The sequence below is a fragment of the Oryzias latipes genome, chromosome 22, assembly GCF_002234675.1.
Source record: "Oryzias latipes chromosome 22, ASM223467v1".
Taxonomy (NCBI): Eukaryota; Metazoa; Chordata; class Actinopteri; order Beloniformes; family Adrianichthyidae; genus Oryzias; species Oryzias latipes.
In genome coordinates this window covers 13,527,354-13,546,280 of record NC_019880.2, presented here as the reverse complement: position 1 = coordinate 13,546,280, position 18,927 = coordinate 13,527,354, and the positions used below count along the sequence as shown (strand labels likewise).

The window sequence follows — 18,927 nt, the reverse complement described above, 5'->3', positions numbered from 1 at the left end:
AATTTTTATTTTGATAATCTTGATAATTGATAATTTTCATAATCCAGTTTTTCCTCTTGGGGATCCATTGTTCTGGGGCACTACCAGCTCCGCCTGTAGGGGGCACTGTTGCTGCGGTGCTCGTTGTCATTGGACCGGCTGGGGTCCCACTCTGTGGGCTAATATCTGTAGAGTGGGCCCTAGGCTGCTCTGTGTTAGGCGGGCGCTGTGGTATTGACCCCCACGGCCGGGCTGGGCCTTGGAATGAATGGATCTCCATCGTTTCCTCACAGCAGTACCAAGCCAGACCTTCTTTAAGCTGTTCTTCGTTTTTGTCCAGGGTTCTACTGGGGGAACTGGGCGGGTGGAGGGAGGAATCTGGTGAGGGAGGGGTCCCATCTGTGTGTGATTGTCTTGTGTTTTCTGTTTTAAATAATTTTCATATTTTATGAATATTTTATCTTCTTTTATGTTAAGCGTTTTGTATTTTTAACCAAAATGAAAGGCACTATATAAATCAAAAAAGTTTGATGTTTGAAGAGCAGACCTTCAAAAATATAATCTGGTTGAAATCTGTAGTGTAGCAAGAGTATCATTATTATAAAAGTCTTTGGGAAAAAAAAAATCTTAAGCTGAACTCTTACACTAACAGTGAACCAGAGTTTTTAATGTACACATATGACTCTAATTATTTAGTCAACTGTTTTATCATTGAACTTGTAATATCTTTCAGATTTAAACCATGACAGAAAATCGACAATTTACGAGGAACACCTAAACGCAGCACAACTTGCAGCTGAGCTCATCCGTTGTAAACAACGCATGCGCAGAGAAGGACATCGGGGAGTGTTCTTAAGAGGGTCGATGGATTCAAGAGCATCTTTATGGACAATGACCCGGCTTTAAAGACAAGAAATGATTCAACGAAAAGGACCTAAACTGGCCTTTTTGACGAGCGGCGGAGGAAGCGGGCTCACAATACAGATTTGATTGTGAATAGATGGGACGTTTGCGACCTCTGACGGAACAGGGAATTAGGATTACTTTCCTGTTAACCTTCCTGCAGACCGTTATAATGGTGTACAGTGTTTGGGTTTGGTCTTATTTTAAATTTACTCTTTCGTGGGAATAGAAATAATACTGTTTTAGTTACCTTTTTTTTGGTAACTTTACTGTCAGATTTATACTAATATCTTCCACAAAAAAACAAACAAAACAAAAAAATCGCAGCCTGATTACTTTTATTTCTGGTGTCTAATATATACATTTAAAAAAAAGAACAAACAAACAACAATTATTTTCTTTCCAATTTCTTCTGCTTCTAAAGTCAGTTTTGTCAAAATTAATTTTAATCCACTGCACAAATAATTTAATTTAAATTATGGCTGCCAAAAGCCCCTGGATGTCATGAGTTGGCCATCTGCTGTTGGATCTTACTTAAACCCACAGGCTTAAGCAGCAGCCGAATCCAGGAAATCAGAACGTTTCTTTGCCAGGACTCCACTGGCTACCTGCTGCAGGAAACATGCTGAGGGCCACAGTGAGCTCAGCAGAGGAGAGGGATGAGGAACAGGAGGATGAAGGTGAAGAAGAAATGAGAGATGGAGGGGTGCCTTTCTATGTGAATAGAGGAGGTCTCCCAGTGGATGAGGAGACCTGGGAGAGGATGTGGCGTCATGTGGCAAGAATTCATCCAAATGGTGAAGGGCTGGCAAAGGAGATCCGGAGTGCCGCTGACCTTCCCAAGGTAAGGGCAAATATAGTTTTTGTGGAACCATCTAAGTCCAAAAAGGATTTTTGGACAAATCTAGATTTACCTTGTGTGATCATCCCAATGATTATCAACCATTTCAAATTGAGATATCAACTGAAAAAGGCTGATTATGTCTGCAAACAATTGTTGAAGTTTTAAAAACGTATGACTATGCTTGCTATGCATGCTATGCATTGTATTCAAGAGCCGATGCAGTATGTAATAAAATATGAACAAAAGAACTAGACTCCATAGCAAAAAATTAATAAAATGACAATCTCCACACTAGTGAAATGAGTGGCGTTACATACGTTGACTTGATGTATTAATGAATGTTTGCACAGAGGTTCTTTCAGGGTGATATGAATATATTTCAAGTTAAAATGGTTGTATGTTTATGCAAGTCAAATTGGTTTTCAGGTGCAAATTCACTCACATATGAGTTGAAACTGGCTTAAAAACATTTTTTTTGTTTTGAGTCATAAATAATAAACTTTACAAAATGAAAAAATATTTATACTTAGAGGTTTTATAGTATTTTGACTCATCCATTTCCCACTCATCCAGTAAAAGTACTTTTTTCAAGTTTTTTTATGTATAGGACAAAAAAAGTTTTGCAGCATAAGTCTTGCATAACAATGTTTTAAATTACTTTTAGCGTGGCTCTACTTTCTGTAACTCCACAATGCTCGGTTTTGTCACATTGGGTTTTTACACATTTATGCAAAAGCTTGATACATATATAATCCTAATATTGCAATACTCCTGTCATTTGCTATAACTAACAAAAAAAGAGCACAGTGATGGAAGATGACCACACTATTTAGCTCAATGATTATGGGATTTTTCCTGTTTTAATGTAGCTGTTTTGCCCCACAGATTCCCATACCAAGTGTGCCTTCATACCAACTTACAACCACTATCCCACAACGGCTGGAAGCCATACAGAAGTACATCAGGGAACTGCAGTATCCTTTCTAAAAGACATGAAAAGTTAGAATACATATTGTCTTTGAAGTTAAGTACAGCCAGAAGTATTTAGCTTGTTCAGTGCACAGCGTGGACCAACCGGTCTCAGATGTAGGTCAGTACAGTTTATTCAATGTTAAGGGGATGCACAATATCTGGTTAGAGAAGAAAGGAAGTCTTCAATAATTAAACAGCAAACTATGAATATCACAGCCCTTTTGCTGCTTCTCAGTGTTTGATGCTGCGTTGTCCAAAAGCATTTTCAGCTGTAGCTCACCCTTAACCGTCTTTTAGGTACAATCACACAGGGACGCAGTTTTTTGAGATAAAGAAAAGCCGTCCTCTCACCGCGTAAGCAAGTCTCCCTTTTTAATCCGCAGAGCTTTTAGGTCACCAGTCACAAGATAACAAGGACGGTGCTTGTTTCTCAGTCTTTAGCAGGTGATGACTGATGCATGTGGATTAGCTAGTGCCTCTGCTTTCACTCCAGAGCTTTGAGTCAGAGCTCCAGCCTGCAACGCAGGATGTTATTTTCACAGATTGTGGAAAACACTTTTATTTGGCAGCATGAAATAATTAACTGTCTGTTTGCATAATTGACAGTTTTAGGTCATTTTTGAGTTTCAAAAGGATAACTTTATGTTATTGATTTTTCACAGGTTAATGGACATTGCGAAGGAGATGACACGGGAGGCTCTGCCAATCAAATGTCTGGAAGCAGTTATCCTGGGAATGTATCTTTACAGCCAATCAGCATGCAGTGCCAATTGCAGTTTCATATTATGTTTTTGCTGACTTTTAGAGGAACTGAAGTAACATTCTTTTTGATCAATGGAAACGGGAGATCCAGGCTATGTCCAAATTCCCTCACGACTCTCTAATCCCTAAAAGACTGTATAGAGCGGGATGGTTTAGTGTCCTGGATTTGAACATAATTTGGACACATGTAAACTCTTTTACATTTTTTTTTTTAAATGACAAATCGCTCTAACACAATGCACCACGGTCTATATTGGCCAATCTAGTGAGCATCAGTGCACACTAGTTTTTGCAGAGACCTCTGGGAAATTTCCAGATTACTGGATTTTGGAATTGTAGATTCAGACACCCCTCCAATAGAGCGAATGCCTGATATATTGCTCCAAGTAGTGAGGGACTTTGAACACAACCCCAAATTTACCAGTTTTGCAGGAACTTTGGATGAGTAATTAACTAACCTTTCCACTCTTGGAAATGTCTTTTTTAAAGTTGTATTTTTAGTCCCCAAATGCTGTTTTCCTTTACCTGTCCCAACAGTTACCTCACCAACAACATGCCTGGTGTGGAGCGCTTTCCGCTCAGCTTTAAGTCTCAATACTCAGGGAACCACTTCTACCATATTGTGCTGGGCGTTTACAGCGGGGGCCGCTTTGGGGCCCTGGGCATGAGTCGAAGAGAGGACCTCATGTTCAAGCCCATGGAGTTCCGCACACTAACAGACTTAGTTCAGGAGTTTGAAGGGGCCTACAGGGGGAACTGGCACACCCTGCGCAAGGTGAAAATCGGCCAGTACGTGTCCCACGACCCCCACAGTGTGGAGCAGATAGAATGGAAGCACTCAATAATAGACATAGACAAGATGAGTAAGGAGGAGCTGCGGAAGGAGCTGGAAAGGCACACCCGTGACATGAGATTGAAGGTACATCACTGTCACCTGACTGTTCAGCTATGTTCTCACTGGGTTTGGAAACACATGTTCAAGCGACCACTTCCAATATAAATTCCCATAAATGTGGGTTTCAGGCTTCTGCTTTGAAAACACTCGGGCTCACATGTCGCTACGCACATTTTTAGGTCAGTTTTTGGGCTCTATGGACAAAACTCACAGCCAATGAACACGCGTTGAAAGTTAATACGGCTGGACTTTGACCCGTCAGAGACGAGGATTTGGTAGTGATTCATGGATAGCGGCTTTTTCAAAAAGTGACCCATTGGAGGAGAAATTATTAATTGTGGTTTGTGCCCAGACAGAATCATATGACACCAAGTGTTTCATATACTGTAGTAGAGCTGTGAAGAAAAAGCCTGGAGCAAAGTTTATGAGATTTGAACTGCTTCAACATTTCACCCAAATTCTCTTCGAACTGTGAGTACGTGTGCTAGTATCAGATTGCGACAGTCCAGTGTTAACACCGTATGCTCAAAGCGTGTTCAAGAATTCCAGTTTGCTAACAATGCCACCTGCTTTGTCATGGGCTATGAATCCAAATGCTTCTTTCAAGGATGTAAAACACATCATCTCCTTATGCCAAGCCAACCTCGATGCATAACATTATGTGGTATAAAACTAATGCAATGGCTTTGCTGTGTGCTTTGTGCACTGATGGCTTAATCCATCAACAGCTGGCCTTTTAATCCAGAATGCTCCACACAATCACATTACAGGGGTGGATGGATTTAAACTGCCGATGTGCACAGGAAGGACAGAGGCATCTTCTATTCACCAATGTGACACTTTGAAAGGGTCTGAATTCTAATGGGGCGATTCCTTTCTGGCCATCGCTTTTGCAGATAGGAAAGCAAGCGCCTCCGTCTCCAACCAAAGACAGGAGAAACAGCATGGGCTCACCCAGCAGAGGACCAAACAGCCCCGTTCGCAGGATCAGCCGAGTTGAGAAACGGTACGATGGTGATGAACCTGCATTCAGATTTAAAAAAAACACGTGACTATTGTTGTTTTTTTTCTGTTTTTATTGCAGTCCCTCTGGAGAGAAGAAGGTTCTGGAACAAAAGTCATCAACAGACATCAACGGATACCAGATTCGAGTCTGAACTGTAAATTGCTTCTCAAACTAGCCCCACACTTTGACCCGTGTGTTGGATGGGTCACCAGCAACTTTTCTTCCTAAAACATCTTTGTTTGTACAAGTTTTTTCATGTAGCCTTTAAATGTGTACAGTAACTGGTGCTGACACTGATTTTAGTATAGGAAATGTACAGAATTGTTTTTTTATTAGTGTGGGATAAAGCACCATTGAGTGGAAACATATTCTTACACAAATCTGTGCATTCGGGCCTGTATGCAGCTAGTCTGTATTTATGTGCCGAGTGTGCAAAACCATAGCGTGTCGTACAAATCCACCTCCACTTTGCTGGCGTCTACCACACATGTAAGTACTGGTTTATAAACCGCTGCCTGTGCCTTGTATCAATGTTTAAATCAAAAAGTTCTTTATTTTTCAGTCTTGTTGCCTAATCAAACACAAAGCAGAGAAATGTCTTCTTTTAAATCCCTATCAAATAAACTAAAACTTGAGGCAGTCTGCCAGCATTTCAGGCTGGCGTGTTTGTCGCCCTTTTCTTTAAGAAATGTTAAGATCCAGCTGGAAGCGGGCCAATAGACTGAGGTGGTCAGAGGGGAAGATCTGGTTGGGAAGACCGTTCATGGACCACAACATGTCCTCCGGCAGGAGAGAGAGATATCCGGTAAGCTTCAGGCCTTCACCGGGAAACTTTTCACCTGCTACAAACAAAACCCATATATGTCATCCTTTAAACCACAACTTTATGCCAAATTTAACGTGAAATAGTTCAGCTCACGTTTTTGATGAGAAGGACATGTGCGTTTTGGGGTGTAGAAGATATAGTCAACAGTGGCTCCTACTTCAGAGTGCAAGGTCGTGACCTCAGGTCTGTCCACGTCTGGACAAACATGCTTGTAGACAGATTCCAGGTTGAGTCGATGCTGCAGAATGTCCCGAAACCTGTGAAAGCGATACAGTTTCCACACAAAGATTTAGGTTGATGAAAATGAAAAAAGACATTTTCGTTTTTATTTTAAATAATTGATAAATTTATTTAGCAGAGTAACAGTTCAAATGTGTATATTTGTTGGAATAAGATGAACCAAACTGACCTTTGGGGATAGTGATTTGGCTTTGACGCATCTGTGTAGAAAAATAAAAAGGAAAAAAAAGCAAACTTACTTCAGACCTGTAAGGAGAGCAGAATGATTTTGGGTGAGCGTCTGACCTGGGGCAAGGTCAGTCACTCCTGGAATCAGAACCAAGTCTGGAGGACGGGAACACGCAGCGGGACAGAAGCGCAGCTGCAGCATGAAGTCGTGGCTGTAGCGACATTTTCCTACACAAAACAATGTAGTGAATATGATCAAATGAAAGGAGAAACCAGGAATCAACAGTAGAAAAACAGACCTGCTTTCAGACTGTTGACGGAGGTGTACTGGCAGCTGTCAGTGATACCCAGGGAGCCAGGCAGCAGTGGGGCAGACAGTCTGTGACAACTGGGCTTGTATGACAGGTCCTCCTGGCCTGATACCTGTTGGACATGAACTGTTCAAAGGTGAGTGAGCCAGCTGCAGAGAAAAAAACTAATTGTGTATTTTTCTGTGTGTTCTCACCATCCATGCTGGCAGTCCCTGATAATAGAGCTCACCAGTGACAATGAGTTGGTACAGAGGAGTGTTTGGAAGGGAGTTAAAGTCTCCGCACAGCACAACATTGCAGTGTTCACCTTTGACCTTGCAGGACTTCACCACAGCATCGATTTCTGCCAGCATTATTGCTAACTGGGCCAGTTTGACGTCCCCCCTGCGTGGGTTGAAGAGTAGGTGGGTGTTGGCCAAACACAGCGGCGGTCCGCTCTCTTTGAGCGCCGCACCCTGAGCCACCAGCGGCCGAAGCAGTAAAACGATGCCCACGTTGTGCCGGTTCAACAGCCCCGTCTCCGACCTGAAGAACTCCAGTTTAGTGAAGCTAACCTCAGCGAAGCGTTTGCTGCGATAACAAACAGCACAGCCATCTGTTTTGGTCCCTGTGCGACACTTGTAGATACAGGAGTAACCTGCACAACATAAAAAAAACAAAACATCTGTCTCTAAATGAACCACTGGTGCTACTCTGCTATGGCTTTGAATGCTTACCCATTTCAACAAGAGCAGGATGCAGCTGTTCACGATAGTGGTTCTCCTGAACCTCTTGGAGACACAATATCTACATTGGAGAAAAACGTAAGAAAGAATAAAGACGACTGTACTTGAATCTAACAAAAAAGAAAAAAAGAAGTGTTTTTGACTCACATCTGGTGTCCATTTTTTTATTTCCTCTACTAGTAAGTTGTAGCGGTAGTTCCAATCCAACACCTCCAGAGGGCAGTGTTTATATAAATACTGGTTAAGTTCTAGTAAATCCTGAGCTAGGATGTTGTAGGACATGACAGTGAAGTCCATTGATCCATCACTGAATTGGAAGGGTATCCGCTCCACTGCAGCATTGCAGTCGCTCAACTCCTTCCAGACCCTCCATATTACTGTTTAAAACATAATATTTCAAATAAATACATGAAGCAAAAGAACATTAGATTAATTGATGATTGGCTGATAATAATGTGACATTTCCTGCCTTCAAGCTGTTCCGCCGGCTCCATTGGCAGGTAATAGCTCAGAGCAGGAAATTCCCATGGTTTGCACTGGATCTCCTGTGTTAGACCTGGTCCATGAGGGAAGTGCCAACAGGTCTGCTCTTCGTGTTCTTCAACACACTGAAGATGAGCTTGAGTGCCGGATGGCAGGGACGACAGGGTTAACTGAGGAGCGCTTGCAGTATTATACGTTTCCTCTCCAGACAGAAGAGTATATTCATCCCAACACTCGGATATTTCAGACACGGTTTCCGCCAAAGTCTGGAGATTCTTCTTGCTTGGCGTGTGGAGTTGACCCTCAGCTGAACAACTGTGCTCGCTGCTCCCAGCTGGACTTTGAGAGGTTTGTATCTGAATTTGTTCCACAGCTGTAAGCTTCTCTTCTTGCACATGGCTTTGTGTTTGCAGACTCTTCAACTGTTCTGCTTCTAAACCAGCACAGTCAACTGTGGAGGAGCATCCATCCTCTGAGTCTTGCTTCTTATCGCTGTCTTCATTGGGATTTCCTGCATCCCTCTGCAAAACAGACACCTCAGTGATTTCTGAGTCTGCATCCTGCCTTGGTCCTTCATGCGATTCCATGTCAGTTTTCGGGGCGTGCTTCTTTTCCTTTTCTACCCTTTTTTTCGTTTCTCCACTATGGTGCACCAAGGTTGTCTGAGACGGCAAGAGGCTGACGGTAAGAGAAGCACCATCCCAGTCTGTTGTGGCCTTAACCACAGCAGGAGTGACGGCATTCCCTGATGTTTCTGTAAAATGAAGATAATGGTTTCTATATGTGTGAAAGAACATTTTCCAGATGAGCGGCAAAAGACTAAGAAGTTTCAAAGGCTTGAAAATACTTGAAATCTTTTTTTTTCTTCCCCCCAATTGCTTTTTTTTTTACATGGGAATGATGCTTTATCATTTTGGGGAAGTTTGAAAAAAAATTTTTTTAACAACACCCAAACAAAGAATGCATCTCTTTATTCACTGCGTTTAGCAGAAACAAACTCTTAATGTCATACTAACATTTGTTTAGCAACGTTAAATATTGTCTATTATAAATTTGTATTATTTAAAGATAAATTTTAAGGTCAAAAGTGTAGTAAAAGCAACGTACTTAAAGAAAGTAGATTAGGATGTCATACACTAAACTGGCTTATTAAATATATGTCAGAGATCAAAGAGGGAATTGGTTTAGCTAAAGTTTACACTTAAAACAAACTCAGAACAACTACACTGTAAAGTAATTACATAAACGTTTTTCTGTGAGGATGTTTACATAGTAAAACTTTGTCTCTATGACAACATTTATATATCTAGATATGAGTTGCACATGTATTTTTTCAAAGATAACAACAGAATATTTTTCTGCAAACTAGTTTTTTTAAATGTTATTTTAGAAATGTCGTTTTGAGCTTTAAAGTGGAGTTGGTGATTTTACTGTTAGTGTGTTAGAATAGTTTGTATTTGGCGCTGACGTTTTGAGTTTATGTCTTGTGGAATTTGATTTGATACTAATTCAAAAACATCTTAAGTTCAGTGTTCCGATGATAGTTTTCTGTCTTTTCTTTATGAGTTTCTTTTAATTTCCCTAAAGGGGCAGCTTAATGAAATGTAAAGACAGCCAGGAGACGAAAGTAGATTTTTTTTTTTGACTTCTACTCTAGGAAACTCTATTTAAACCACGAACTGACGAAGGAAGTTTGCGTCCTGTCTGATGATGATGGGAGAAAAAATGTCAGCCTAACTCTCATGTCCTGCTTGCTAGCTTGCAACCAGCGTTAGCCATATGTAAAACGCAGCGAAAAAACTATCAAAATAGTAGCTAAACCAACACTTTAATCCAACATTATAACGGTTATAAAGTTTTACCTGCGAGTCTAGAGTTGATGTAGCGCGAAAACGGATAGAGAACGTGGAAGAGCAAGTTTCCAATCATGTTACTTTTCACTACATTCAACGCATGCGCATTCTACGGTCGCTGCTGTCGCAAAACGTCACGCGGACGGACAAGTGTTTGCTGTCAGTCAATCACTTTTTCCTGACAAATTCTGAAGTGTTCTTTTAACTTTTATCTAAATTATTTCACCGTATCTTCTTCTTTTTAAGCATAGTATTCTTGAATTTATAAACACATCCATGAGAACCAGAATACTATTTTGTATTTAACTTTTATTTGTGTTTACTTATGACAATAACAGTGCCAAACCGTTTTTTCCATCTGTGAAATAAAACTACAGGTCTTCTAATCCTTTAGGGAGTCAGAAAATCTAAAGGCCATTAAAATGTTTATCTTGTTAGAATCGCCTATGACTAGTGATTTCCTAGTTTGGTCTTTTGTTTTTCCTTAATTATGCTCCATAACTATCATTTATTTTCCTGTGTTCAGTCCTGTGCTGTATGTTAGATGAAAACTTTTTTTTTTTTTTTTTTTTTGCTGTCCTGACCTCTTTTGAAGATTAATGGAACTCAAATTTTAATGTTACAATGATCAAATATGATGCTCCTTTTGGGAAAAAACTCACTTAAAATAAAGCTTTATTTTTTCAACAAAATGCAAAAAAAAACTTGCAACTTTGTGGAAAAAATGCATATAAAGAATAAAGGTAAAGACACTAACATTTTTTTTACATGATATTTATCCTATAGACATTTTTCTATGAAAATGTTTGAATGTTGATATCAGCAGTATTTGCAATAACTGTTCAGGATTTACATCTCACCTTTTTTTAATGAATCCTACTCTATTTTTCTGTGGAATCGGATAAAATAGACATGCAACAGTTTATTACTTATTTTGAATATGTTTTTTATATTTTTTATATTATTTATTTAATAAACTTTAATATATTTTAAATATTTTAATATAAAAAGTAAATATTACTTTTATAGATGCTAATAAAACCACCAAATTGTACTTCTGGCTGTTTGAGAAATCATAACAGTATGGCCTGTATTATTTTCTTTTTAAATATTTTCCTCTTTTATTTGTAATTTTACGTGTACCGTTGTGTTTGAGTTCTAAATTTTGTCGTTCCAGTGTTATTTATTATTTGTTGCTATTTGTCTGTAAATGTTTCTGTGTTCAATAAAGTTTTTTTTTTTTAAAGTGTGTTTTCCTAGCAACCGCCAAATCCAGACTCATTCAAAAAAAAAAAAAAAAAAAATCCAGACTCATTCATTGGCAATCGGATTGCATAATTTGTCCCTTTGGGGAAAGCTTTTTTTAGTCCAGTGGTGGCGTGCTTCATACCACCACATCCAATGTAATGCAAGTATAAACCAATTTCACAAAGCCCTCATTTCAATCTTCTCAATCTAACATGAAGGACACTTGACGTTTGTAGGTTTGTGGCGTGCAGGAAGTTAATAAATATATGCCTGTGGTTGGAAACCTCTGCACGTGGTGAACTTTAGCATTCACTGACTCCCTGTCAGTTTAGGTGACCCAATTTGTGGCTGAGTTGCTGTTCTTCCTATCTTTGTGAACAGTGATGGCCCTCCATCTCAGCATCCCACTGAGCTCCGAAGAGCAGTCCATTCCTCCACAAATGTTTGTGGAAGCAGTTGACATGCCTGGGTCAGGTGGATGAATACAAGCACACTGGGGCATGCATTTTTAACGAGGGATTGAATTACCTGTTGTGCAGCTCAAATCTACCTCATTTCTCTGGAGACTAGTGGCTGAATCTTAGAAGTCAGTGTTTTGAACAATACAAGAAAAAAACGGACCCAAAGATTGATCATCTTACGTTAATTTTAATGTTTATGATAAAACGTGAATGGACTTTGACAGGAGGCATAATGTCAACACTTTCTATTGAGACACTAAGCTTAAAAGAGCTTGACTCTCCGTCCACGGCTGGGCTCCAAGATTTTGACGAGGATTTTGACAAAGACTTGAATCCTGATGGTAAGCAGACCATGCTATTGTAGTTTCTTTAAATAATTCTCAAACCTTTCAGATAGAGCCGACCTTTTAACCCCAAAACCTTCCTTGTGATGGACGCATACAAAGTTGCATTCACAATGGAGCTTCTTTTATTTTTTGCATGCAGAAAACAAGAAAAACAAGACAGTGTCTGCAGCTGAGGTGTACATGCAAGCCTGCAGGTTGGAGCGGGTGATTCCTGTCTCTCATTTTGTACGTAACGTTGGCACTGCAACCATGACGCTCAACCACTGTGGACTTGGACCTTTAGGGTGCAAGGCAATTGTGACTGCTTTAGTGGTGAGTTAAATCTATCACTAAAAGACACAGTTCAAACATAAATGTATTTAGAAATTTGTTTCTGTTATTATTTAGGGGGACACGCAAATCCGTATTCTTGATCTGGCCGGGAATTACATCCAAGCAGAGGGATCCAGATACCTCATGCAGCTGTTGAGGTTTAACAGCACCATTGAGCACCTGGTGTGTAATGCTAACAACTGATCACTAGAGGGCACAAGTGCCCTACCAGGCCTAACGCTGACTGACAGTGTTTCTTCAATATTTTACTAATTTAGGATTTATCCAACAACCATTTAAAGTCTGATGGAGCTGAATGGGTGGCCAAAATATTGTCTGACAACATTTCACTAAAATCCATTAAACTTTCAGGTAAAAATGCGAATCAGCAGCATCTAAGCTTAATTTATGAAAAGATTACTTAAACTAAGATATACACGAAAATAGAAAGTCAATAAAATCATTGAAAGGTTTAGAGATTAAAGATTTATTCATGCATTTGGTTGTTTATGTTGCAGGCAGCAGATTTATAGATGATGATGCCAAACATTTGGCAGATGCCTTGTCAGTAAGTTAAGCATATTTGTATTTTATTTTCAAGGCTGTTAATAACAGCGGTTTCCCTCGTCTGTGCAGATGAATTCCAGGTTGAAGGAGCTTGATTTGAGCCATAATGAGTTTTGTGGCAAAGGAGGGGAGTATTTGGGGCAACTGCTAGGTATGTTTAGACTTGTGTGCAAATATTCAACACGGCAAATCCAACTGGGATTTCTGTCTTTGATTTAACTTTATTTATTTTTTAACAGCAAACAATGAAGGGCTTGAGGTGTTGGACCTCAGTTGGAATCACCTTAGAATGAAAGGAGCTGTGGCTTTTAGTGCCGGACTAAAGGTGAGTATCTAAAAAATAAATAAATAGCAAGCAATTATCATCTTTCTGAACAGATATAATTTGTAAAATGTAATCAGCATAAATAAAGATTAGCCTAAATTACAAAAGGGGTTTATACAAATATACACCTTGTGTGTCAGAAGATCCACAACCCCCTGTTGTAACAGTAAAATATGTCCAACACAAGGGGCCTTCAGCTCTTATCTGTCTGCTCAGCTGTGTGAAAGGAAAAAAAAATGTAATTTTTTTAAAAATTTTCACTTTAAGGTGAATACAATGTTAAAACATCTTGATTTATCATGGAATGGTTTTGGGAATGACGGAGCTTTGGCCATTGGAGAAGCCTTAAAATTCAACAACACCCTCGTGCATCTTAACCTCAACAACAATCGTCTCACCAATGAGGGTGTCAGCATGCTTTGCAGGGGTCTGGAGTACAATGACACTCTTCAAGTACTGCTGGTATGTGGAAAGCTTAAATTAAGATCTATCCATATTTACCGCAACTCTAAATAAAATGCTTTTTTTTTATATTTTATTTTTCCTTTGCAGCTGGCTTATAACTCTTTAACAGTAGAGGGTGCCCTCGTCCTGGTCAACATAGTGAAAAACACACCCAAAACTGCCTTGGATGAGATTGATTTATGTGTGAGTTTCTATATTCCTGAAGAAAAGACAATAGTTGATCAAGGTCTCAGTCACTTTTAAGACAAAACACAGTTTCGTTTTTTCAAAATGTGTATGCTACACATTTTTAAAAAGCAATCTTTTCCTTATTTTCCTTTGAACAGAATGTACAGGTGAATCAGAACTTTGTGCATTTGCTGGAAGTGACGCGTCAGGAACATCCTGGTCTAAAAGTTCACTATCGAGGTGTTGGGGGCTTCATTGCTAAAAAGCCTCAGAAACGAATAGATCCAATGAAAGTCGTTCAGGTGTGTGTGTTTGCTTTTGTAATATGAATATGAAGCACAAAGAAAAAACATGCATGACTGTTAAAAAGACGACACATAAACTGTATTAAACTTGTATCCATTTCTGTATTGAAATGTAGGATTATCTGGATAAACGGAAGCTGCGCCTGTGGGATTTCTTTCGGAATATTGACAAAGATGGCACAATGCAAGTCCCTGTAACGGATTTCAGAAGAGCAATCCAGGTTTTTAGACAAATCTACTCTTTATACTGAATGAAGGTTTGCAAAGAAACTGAACTAGAAGGCAAAAACAGGATTTTGTATCATTTCTGCATGTTTAATTTCAGCAATCCAGCATTCCTTTGGATGGGTATCAGGTTGAGGAGCTGATTCAGAGACTTGATCGTGGCAGGACTGGAATGGTTGACTACAGGTCGATTTTTTTCACCTTAAGTTTGATCACACTTATATATCCTCATCTGTTTTTACAGTTGCAAAAAGTAAGGTGATGAAGCTTCTTTAAACATTCATTTTATCACTGTTTGCATTTGTGTTTGGGAGTGACTTCCTGCTGGGAAAGCTGGGGATAAATGTAAACATATTTCACCTCAATTATATTTAAAGAGATTCATGACCTTCTCTGATGTTTGTGTTTAGGGGACTGGCAGATACAAGGAAGCAAATGATGAGAGATCATCGCCTCCAACTGAAGAAAGTTGAGTCACGCCAGAAAAAAGAAAAGCAAAAGAGTGATCGAATCCTCAAAACCTTCCAGAGCGCGGTGGAAGCTGTCACACCTCACAGCTCCATGGTCATTTCCCCTGGAGGGGCCAAAGAGGAGTCAAGTGGCCCTCAACCTTTCTCTGCAACCCCTCTTAGCTCATGGCACCACATTGTCATGTCCAACAGCAGCAGATACTCTGTTACTAACCTGAGCAGTGAGCATGTTCACTTACCAGTGTTGGAAGGGGCCTCGTCATACCGTGCCGCCAGCTCTCCAGCGATGCTGTCATTCTCTCAGCCCAACCTGCTCCCTGATTCTCCTCAGTCAGCTGCTGCGAAGACAATCTCTGCTCAGGGTGTTCGGTCTGATCCAGAGATAAGTCACAGCAAGTTAGGTCCCACAACTGACAGCCTAACCAGGTCCAGACCTTCACTTAATACCAAGCATGCTGACGAAAAAGCAAAAACTAAGAAAGTTAAGAAAAAGAAACCAACCAAATTTGCAAATAAAGACTCAAAGAATCATTCAAAAGCTGGAAAATAATACTATGTTTGTATGATTTGGCTTTTGTTTTTTCATGCTGAATCAGTTTACATTGTCAAACATTAAAACAGTTCATTCAAAGAGGCCTCTCTCATTCTTTGTGTGAGTGAGACAAATTCCTCCACAACCGCTTTCTTTCTTGTAACTGAAGGAAACTTGTTTCCAGGCACAAAAGATGATGGTAAGTGTGCATCCAGACACATGCAGCGACCAACAACACTGGCAGTTCGAAGAGACCAACCACATCACAGAAGATGGAGGCTGCATAAATTCTGACAGGCATCATCATCATCACTAAGTGCTGTAGAATGATTGGAAAAATGTGTTTTTTCTACTTTTCTCAGATGGTGGAGTGTTAGACAAAGCTGATAGAATGCAGAAATGAAGCTGTAAAAAAATGAAGAAAAAACCCTGAGGAATACAATGAAGCTGACTTGAAAGAGATGAAGTGGAAGTTCAGTAAGTGGGAGCCCTGATTAAAGATCTGCAGTTCTCTGTCAGCAGCTCCATCTCTGCGTGACAGTCTTTGGATGTGCAGGTTTGTAATTTGTGTATCAGGGGCTCATTAGAGGCTACTCCGGCTAATTAATGATAAAGCATCCTTCAGATTTGCCATTATGGTAAAAATCCTAAACAGGTTGGAGGTGGCCTACAATGAGGTCAGGGTTCTTGTGACCTTCAGAGAATAGATCATGATCTAGCAACAGCTGAATATAAAAAGAAGGACCTTTCAATTCTGACATTGCTAAGCTCATTCACACTGTCACACACAGTGATGGCCTTTTTTTGAAACACAAAACTGATTCCCTCCTTTCTCTGCAGGCCCTTGTGGGGAAAAAAGGAAAAACTTGACACAAATCTCTGAATCCACTATGTAATACTCACAGTCCCAGTGACATGTTGTGTAAATTCCTCACTTATTTAATCCCTAAGATTTATTTTAAAACTTAAATCAAAATTAGTTTACAGTGCAGCCTATTGAAATCTTATTTGAAAACATAAACTCAGATTTAGTATCACATCTGATAATCTACAAGGCTTTTTTCAGTCAAAGGGAGCTATGAAATATAAAATTAAGAGGATTGGTCCTGATATTTTGATTTATTTCAAGCTTAGTCTTAATGAAAAGCATTTGAGACCTTAGCTTTGTCTGTCGTGTTCATTTTTGTATCCACTTTTATTATTTAAGTCTACAAATGTAGTAATATTAGATAATTGATCACATCCTACACGCCAAAACACAACAGTTCAAAGCTTGAAAAAAATATCTCACAGCTCAAGGTGCTGCTTGTGTCTGCCTTTGGTGTTTGTCATCCAAGTTCTGAGCTCATGTTCATCATCACACTGTGGAGGACTGCTGTTACTGGAAACAAGACCACTCATAGCACACAGTGCCTTTAAAATATCGATGCTCTTTGTTTAAAGATAATGGTCATGTGAAAAATGTGTTTGTGAAAAGCTAGAACAGACTTTAAAACCCTTTGGGAAAACTGCAGGAGCTTAGAAAAGATGCTCACAACTCTGCTGCTGCTTTTTCCAGCTCTCAGTGGCCCAGATCATAAGTAGTACCTCTTTTTTCCCTGCATTAATCTATTCAAAACGATTAATTATTAAACATGGATTTTAAAACTGCTTTTTGCAGGTGAACAGCTGGGATCCGGAAATGTGACCACATTTGTAAAGTTCATCAGGTCAGTGTGTTTGCCAAGTGAACCTGTGTATTTGACACCACCCTTCCTGCCATCCCAGTTAGGAAGATGCATCAAGTCAGCAATAATCGCATTTTGGAAGCTGACATTGAACAGACCAAGTCAAGCTGTTATTATCCATCATCAAAGCTATCTGTGCAGTCATGTGTGCCAAACAGATCCCTGGATCTATCCACTAAAGAAATCTTCTTTTCCTATGACACCAAGAACAAAGAAAAAAGGGCGTTTCAGGAGATATTTGGCAACATGGACTTTAGTCCATCAGACTAGGCAAGGCAAGGCAAGTTTATTTGTATAGCACAATTCGTACACAAAGTAATTCAAGGTGCTTCACAAAACAGAAAAATGCATTAAAATCACAATACATCATAGAAATAATCAACATAAAATTTACTTTAAAAGAAAAGGAAGAAAAAAAAAGATTTAAAAAGAAAGGAAGGAAAGAAAGGTGCAGATAGGACCTTTCAGTCATATACACGGCTAAACAGAAATGTTTTAAGTCTAGATTTGAACATGAACATAGAAGAGGCCTGTCTTACGACTTCAGGGAGGCTGTTCCAGATTTTAGCTGCAGAATATTGAAACGCTGATTCCCCTTGTTTAGTTCTGACTCTGGGAATCAACAGGAGGCCGGCCCCTGAGGTCCTCAGAGTACGAGATGGTTCATATGGCACTAACATGTCAGAGATGTACTTTGGTGCGTGGCCATGGAGAGACTTGTACACAAGCAGAGCTGCTTTGAAGTCTATTCTTTGAGGTACAGGGAGCCAGTGCAAAGACCTGAGCACAGGACTAATGTGATCATACTTCCTGGTTTTGGTCAGGACTCGAGCAGCAGCATTCTGGATGTACTGAAGCTGTTTTACAGCTCGTTTGGACAGGCCGGTGAGCAGGCCGTTACAGTAGTCTAACCTACTGGAGACAAATGCATGGATAAGTATCTCCAGGTCTCGCTTTGAGATTATGTTTTTGATTTTGGCAATGTTTTTCAGGTGGTAAAATGCCGCTGATGTTACTGACTTGATATGGCTGTTAAAGTTCAGGTCAGAGTCCATGATTACCCCTAGATTTCTGACTTGATTTGAGGGTTTGAGAGACAGAGAATGAAGGTAGCTGCTGACAATTTCTCTTTGTTTCTGTGGGCCAAAAACAATAACTTCGGTCTTGTCTGAGTTTAGCTGGAGAAAGTTGTTCTGCATCCACGCACTGATCTGTTGGAGGCAGTGGTTGAGAGAATCCACCGGCCCATATTCACCTGTTGTCAGTGACACATAGATCTGAGTATCATCTGCATAGTTGTGATAAGATATGTTATTACTGCGTATTAACTGCCCTAGTGGCAGCATGTAGAGGTTGAACAGAAGGGGTCCCAGGATCGATCCCTGGGGCACACCACAATTCAAGCCCATGTAGTCTGAGACACAACTCCCAATTTCAACAAAATATTTCCTGTCTTCTAGATAAGACTTGAGCCAACTTAGGGCAGATCCAGAGATGCCAACCCAGTCTTGGAGTCTGTGCAAAAGGATCCCATGATCAACAGTATCAAAGGCAGCGCTCAGGTCTAGCAGGATTAAGACAGAGACTTTTCCATCATCAGTGTTCAGGCGGATGTCATTGGTTACCTTAGACTAGAAGCTTAACATGCCAAACAACGACTATGATGATTTCTACTGTAAAACTTGGTAAAAACGGAAACCGTATTACAGAAAAGAATGTTTGAAACAGGTATTTAAAAGTCATGTGGATGTTTTAGGGGAACAAAAGATGCTTGCTAATTATTATTTTTTGGATAATGCTCGCTTCTT

General features: G+C 39.8%; 3 protein-coding genes across 4 annotated transcripts; 2 read left to right on the top strand and 1 right to left on the bottom strand.

The window, feature by feature from the left end:
- The first annotated feature begins 776 nt into the window (after positions 1–776).
- Positions 777–6,000, top strand: vash1 (vasohibin 1). The gene is made up of 7 exons (XM_004082333.4): positions 777–1,726; positions 2,612–2,700; positions 2,996–3,052; positions 3,361–3,435; positions 3,998–4,379; positions 5,252–5,361; positions 5,440–6,000. The coding sequence occupies exons 1-7, from the start codon at positions 1,505–1,507 to the stop codon at positions 5,510–5,512; spliced, it is 1,008 nt and encodes a 335-aa protein (XP_004082381.1). The 5' UTR covers positions 777–1,504; the 3' UTR covers positions 5,513–6,000.
- Positions 5,414–10,369, bottom strand: angel1 (angel homolog 1). Of its 2 annotated transcripts, none has more exons than XM_011490420.3 (10): positions 9,977–10,369; positions 8,101–8,868; positions 7,779–8,008; positions 7,623–7,692; positions 7,101–7,543; positions 6,895–7,018; positions 6,713–6,823; positions 6,597–6,627; positions 6,281–6,444; positions 5,414–6,200 (listed from the first exon to the last, which is right to left on the bottom strand). In XM_011490420.3, the coding sequence occupies exons 1-10, from the start codon at positions 10,041–10,043 to the stop codon at positions 6,043–6,045; spliced, it is 2,166 nt and encodes a 721-aa protein (XP_011488722.1). In that variant the 5' UTR covers positions 10,044–10,369; the 3' UTR covers positions 5,414–6,042. The 2 variants fall into 2 exon arrangements, with proteins under 2 accessions (XP_011488722.1, XP_004082632.1); XM_004082584.4 differs by having other exon boundaries at positions 5,414–6,203; positions 9,977–10,362.
- Positions 10,370–12,842: 2,473 nt separating this feature from the next.
- Positions 12,843–14,154, top strand: lrrc74a (leucine rich repeat containing 74A). Its single transcript, XM_023952057.1, has 4 exons — positions 12,843–13,053; positions 13,142–13,227; positions 13,495–13,689; positions 13,780–14,154. The coding sequence occupies exons 1-4, from the start codon at positions 12,972–12,974 to the stop codon at positions 13,933–13,935; spliced, it is 519 nt and encodes a 172-aa protein (XP_023807825.1). The 5' UTR covers positions 12,843–12,971; the 3' UTR covers positions 13,936–14,154.
- The last annotated feature ends 4,773 nt before the right edge of the window (positions 14,155–18,927 follow it).

Excerpts from the sequence above, each read along its gene's own strand:
- vash1 (XM_004082333.4), top strand. The coding sequence starts at position 1,505 with ATGCTGAGGGCCACAGTGAGCTCAGCAGAGGAGAGGGATGAGGAACAG. Across the intron at positions 1,727-2,611 it reads GTGCCGCTGACCTTCCCAAG|ATTCCCATACCAAGTGTGCC; the intron begins GTAAGGGCAAAT and ends TTTGCCCCACAG. Across the intron at positions 5,362-5,439 it reads ATCAGCCGAGTTGAGAAACG|TCCCTCTGGAGAGAAGAAGG; the intron begins GTACGATGGTGA and ends TTTTTATTGCAG.
- angel1 (XM_004082584.4), bottom strand. The coding sequence starts at position 10,043 with ATGATTGGAAACTTGCTCTTCCACGTTCTCTATCCGTTTTCGCGCTAC. Across the intron at positions 6,824-6,894 it reads CGTCAACAGTCTGAAAGCAG|GAAAATGTCGCTACAGCCAC; the intron begins GTCTGTTTTTCT and ends TGTTTTGTGTAG. Across the intron at positions 6,628-6,712 it reads AGTGACTGACCTTGCCCCAG|ATGCGTCAAAGCCAAATCAC; the intron begins GTCAGACGCTCA and ends TTTTCTACACAG.
- lrrc74a (XM_023952057.1), top strand. The coding sequence starts at position 12,972 with ATGAATTCCAGGTTGAAGGAGCTTGATTTGAGCCATAATGAGTTTTGT. Across the intron at positions 13,054-13,141 it reads GTATTTGGGGCAACTGCTAG|CAAACAATGAAGGGCTTGAG; the intron begins GTATGTTTAGAC and ends ATTTTTTAACAG. Across the intron at positions 13,690-13,779 it reads ACACTCTTCAAGTACTGCTG|CTGGCTTATAACTCTTTAAC; the intron begins GTATGTGGAAAG and ends TTTCCTTTGCAG.